General features: G+C 30.6%; 1 protein-coding gene across 1 annotated transcript; it reads right to left on the bottom strand.

Annotated features, from left to right (window-relative positions):
• Window positions 1–1,775: 1,775 nt before the first annotated feature.
• Window positions 1,776–3,355, bottom strand: LOC100812289 (protein STRICTOSIDINE SYNTHASE-LIKE 12). Its single transcript, XM_003549543.5, has 3 exons — window positions 3,059–3,355; window positions 2,650–2,940; window positions 1,776–2,349 (listed from the first exon to the last, which is right to left on the bottom strand). The coding sequence occupies exons 1-3, from the start codon at window positions 3,283–3,285 to the stop codon at window positions 1,857–1,859; spliced, it is 1,011 nt and encodes a 336-aa protein (XP_003549591.1). The 5' UTR covers window positions 3,286–3,355; the 3' UTR covers window positions 1,776–1,856.
• Between the last annotated feature and the right edge of the window lie 793 nt (window positions 3,356–4,148).

Raw genomic sequence — 4,148 nt, 5'->3', positions numbered from 1 at the left:
TTACACACCCAACAAATTTTCGTTTTTCCCAAAATTACGCTGGCAAACTTACGGATTCGTAATCCACCAGCTTACAGATTGGGAATCCATATGTACATACAGATTACAGGATTACAGATTTTTTAAAAAAATTTGGTGCACTAATTTCTAATATATATTTAAGACACACGTAAATTTACATAATAAATTTTGTGATAATTAATTTTGGTGCATTAATTTTTAATGTATATTTAATGCACATGTAAATTTATATAATATATTTTATGATAATTAATTTTGGTGCATTGAATATAATAGAATGAAATTAATTGTCATAAAATTTATTATATAAATATACATGTGCATTAAATATACATTAAAATTTCCAGTGTTATATATAATGACATTAATTAATTTATAGCATAATTGACCTATTAACTCATTTGATTAGAGCATTATGTTAATAATTTGAAATTTTAGTTAGATTTGGATGACTCCAAACCTATGTGACATTTTTTATTTCAATTTTAAAATATAATTTCTGAAGGTTAAAAACTATCATAATTTATATAAAAAAATCAAAAGACTATTTCTAGCAATTAAAAACTACCACAAAATGAAACCCATTTTCTCAGGCAAGAAAACCGCCATGTAGGTTCCAACTCGTTCAAACCTAACTCTAGGTAAAAAAGTAACACAACTTGGACAAAAAAACTTATAAGGACTAAAAAGGAACTTAAAGCATTTTACAAGAACAAGAAAACATATTTTAGCCTTTCCAAAATAGTTTTTTTTAAAATTAAATATTTACATTTAACTAACTTCTTGTTTTTTTACTAGCTAAAAAGTTTTCAAGTGTTTGGTAAATAAATATATTTTAGTTTCTTCTAACATTTTTTGAGACGATGCATTAAGTATTATTTTTTAAAATGCTAACTTCTACTGTTTTCTTTTTATTTTTAAATATTTATTAGATATCCTTTTTAATCTTTTTAATCTTTTCCACTTAAGGTAAAAATTTATTATTTTTATCCTTTGTTTACTTATGATAGAATTTTCTCATTTTTAATTTTATTATTATATGATATTGATAGAGATATATAATAATTTAATGTAGTATTTTTTGGATATTTTATAAATAAAAAGGTACAAGTGTTTAAAATTAATTTAATACTAAAATAGTAAATACTACAAAATATATTTTTACCAATAAAATTAAATTAAAATTTGTATAAAACATTAAATAACATGTCTATTTATATAATTTTACGTTTTTAGCTACCTCATCGGCTAATTTTATTAAATACTTATTATTCAATGAAAATAATCTTACAATTTTTTACTACCAATTAACTTTTTAACTTTCAATTAACTTTTTAAGCTTCGAGTAAGCATTTCAACTAATTTTGTCAAATATTTAAAATAAGAATTATGTTTAATTTTAGATTGAATTGAAATAATTATCTTAAAATTTATACCAATAATATTTTATTAATAAAACTTGTTATATTGTGAATTTATGACCACTATTATATTCATACTATCCAGATTTGCCCCCGGTATTTATTGCACTTCATTTTACCCTTTATGTTTTTTGTTTTTTTTGTAAACAGAGTGTTAATCAATAATCGCAACTCAAAATCAACTATATGAATATTATATTCGGTTTTCATAGTTAGATGTTGTGTAACCTATATTTGTTTTTCAATTGAATGACAATCATTCATGGCGAAAGGTGTAAAATTATAATGGCGGATATTTAACGTGCTCTAAAAATAAGATCATAAGACCAAGAGTAAAGCGCATATGGATCAATATTCTTTATTCATTAATAATTTTGAAGTTCCCCTCACATACAAATGGAGCATGTAGAAAAACTAGATCATAGAAGAAATGGGAACATAGGAAGCACGCAAGGAGCCAGAGTAGAGTGTCCCGTTATGCTCATGAACCTCACTCGCTGCCTCACTACCAAATTCCTTGACAAGAGACAAAATCTGTAAAATGACACCATTCTCACTAATTCTGAGTCCACCAGGTAAAATAGTGGGCCTAGGAGGTGGATTTGGTCCTAAAGCACCATTCACTGCCACCCAAAATTGACCTCTCTGGTTGCTTCTAATGTTGTCTGGTCTTCCCGTAAGTTGCAAGAATAGTTCAGAGGAATTTGCTCTTGGTCCTCTCAGCCAAAATCTCTGAATTCTGTTTGCCAAGTATTCACTAACAAGCACAAATGACCCGTCTCTGCTTACTGCCACCCCAGATGCCAATGCAAGACCCCTCATCAACACTCTTGTTTGGTTCGTTTTTGGGTCCAGTGAGAATAGGCTCCCGGATTGGTCTCTGCTGCTTTGTAGTGCCTGAGCATCCCTGTAATAATTAAGTGTCACATTTGTTAATTTATTAGCCTAGGCCAAAGTTAGTATGTAAGTAAAGTGGAATATTTCTTAATATTGTCTTCCTAACACATTCTCTGTGATTGAAATTTGTTGATAATCATCAATTTTTGTGGATGACATATTTAATTAAGAGATAGAATTATTAATGATAAGTGAAATTCATCAAAATTCTTGATCTTTAATAAATTTCAGCTGGTGTCACTAGCATTTCTTTTAAGTGAAAAAAGAAAAGAAAAGAGTGAAATGTGTGAGGAAGGAATTAATTAATTACTTGAAACGGTAGTTAGCACTAGCTTGGGTGAAATAAACGACTCCACTGTTGACGTCTACATCCAAACCATCGAGAAAGCCTAGAGTAGTGTTAACATTCTCTTGTTGTGGTTGTATATCTTTAAAGCATTGGGTTGGAGCCCCTCCATTGGGTCCAATCTTGATAAGCCCGGAATAAGCATCAGCTACGTATAGTTCGTTTGTTTGATGGTTGAAACGCAATCCTAATGGCCTCCCACATGTTGCTTGGAGTTCTGAGAAATCAGCAAGCCCATCACAGATTGTCTTGTTTCTGAATTTGACCAACAAAGCAACATTAATTAATCTTCAGGTAACATGTACTAGAGCTCATAAATTAGAAAACTCAAAGCGTGAGTCATGTGTATCACTCAATTGTTAGTAATGTTTACCTGTTTGGTGAAGTGAAAGCATATTCCTTGAAGCCCTCGGTTGGACCAGCATATTTGAGAATTCTTCCATCAGAAACACCGACATATGGCCCTCCACCGTTCCGGTCGAATGCTACGGACTCAGGGCCTGTCACTGGTGAGGGTAGCGGCAACCTGGTGATTAGTATAGCCACTGATGGCGAACACAAGAAGAAAATCATAAAAGTTGCAGAGATAGCTATCATCATTGCAATGCTCTTAATACTACTCAATAATGTTTGATGTAAGGCACGAAACTTAAGTATTCAGTGATGATATTTATAGGCATATGTGAACGCCATATGCAACGCAATATAGGAAAATAAGAGGAAACGTGAAAGAGCACGACCTTGTAACAACCTCGTGAGTGGTGAAAAGACACACAATCAAGCAAGGCCTACTGTCAGAAACGCTCTCAGTTTGTTGTGAGTAAGGATTTGTTAATGGAGAAAGTAGAATATGTGAAGATTGTGCATGGAATGAAAATGTGTAAACTGAAGCATCGATAATAGGAAGTAGAGATTGTCGGTTTTGTAGTTTTGTTGCAGATCCATAAACCCTTGAAACTTTCTCCTCAACGAGCTTTCTCTCGTGCCGTAACTCATGAATATATGAATGATGATGCTCTTAATGTACACCTCAAATGAAACGCTCAATCTTCTCCGTCCGAGTTTAATTATATGTTTAGTTTAGCTTGTTTTGTAGAGAGAGAATTTTTTTAATTTCTTTAAAAATAAGATTATTTCTCCATAAAAAAGTGTTCGCAAATTTGCACTTTGAACAAGATATCGATTTAATTGAGAAATATTGATTAACGTCGGATTGGGTTAGTATGCCAAAGTTGGTCGGCTAAATTGATTTTTTATGCCAAACTATAATTGTGTAAGTAAATTAATTTTACTTTACTTAAAGAATAAATAAGGCAATTGTATACCACGATCACGTGGTTAATATTAACAACTGAAACAAAGTTAAAATCTTTTTAAGGGAAACAAAGTTAATTACTATTAGACATTTTGACAATTTTATAATATTATTAATCATTTATGAAAGTTAATCACTATTACACATT

Source organism: Glycine max, chromosome 17 (genome assembly GCF_000004515.6).
Source record: "Glycine max cultivar Williams 82 chromosome 17, Glycine_max_v4.0, whole genome shotgun sequence".
NCBI lineage: Eukaryota > Viridiplantae > Streptophyta > Magnoliopsida > Fabales > Fabaceae > Glycine > Glycine max.
The sequence above is the reverse complement of the archived record's forward strand: the minus strand, read 5'-3'. Positions and strand labels throughout refer to the sequence as shown.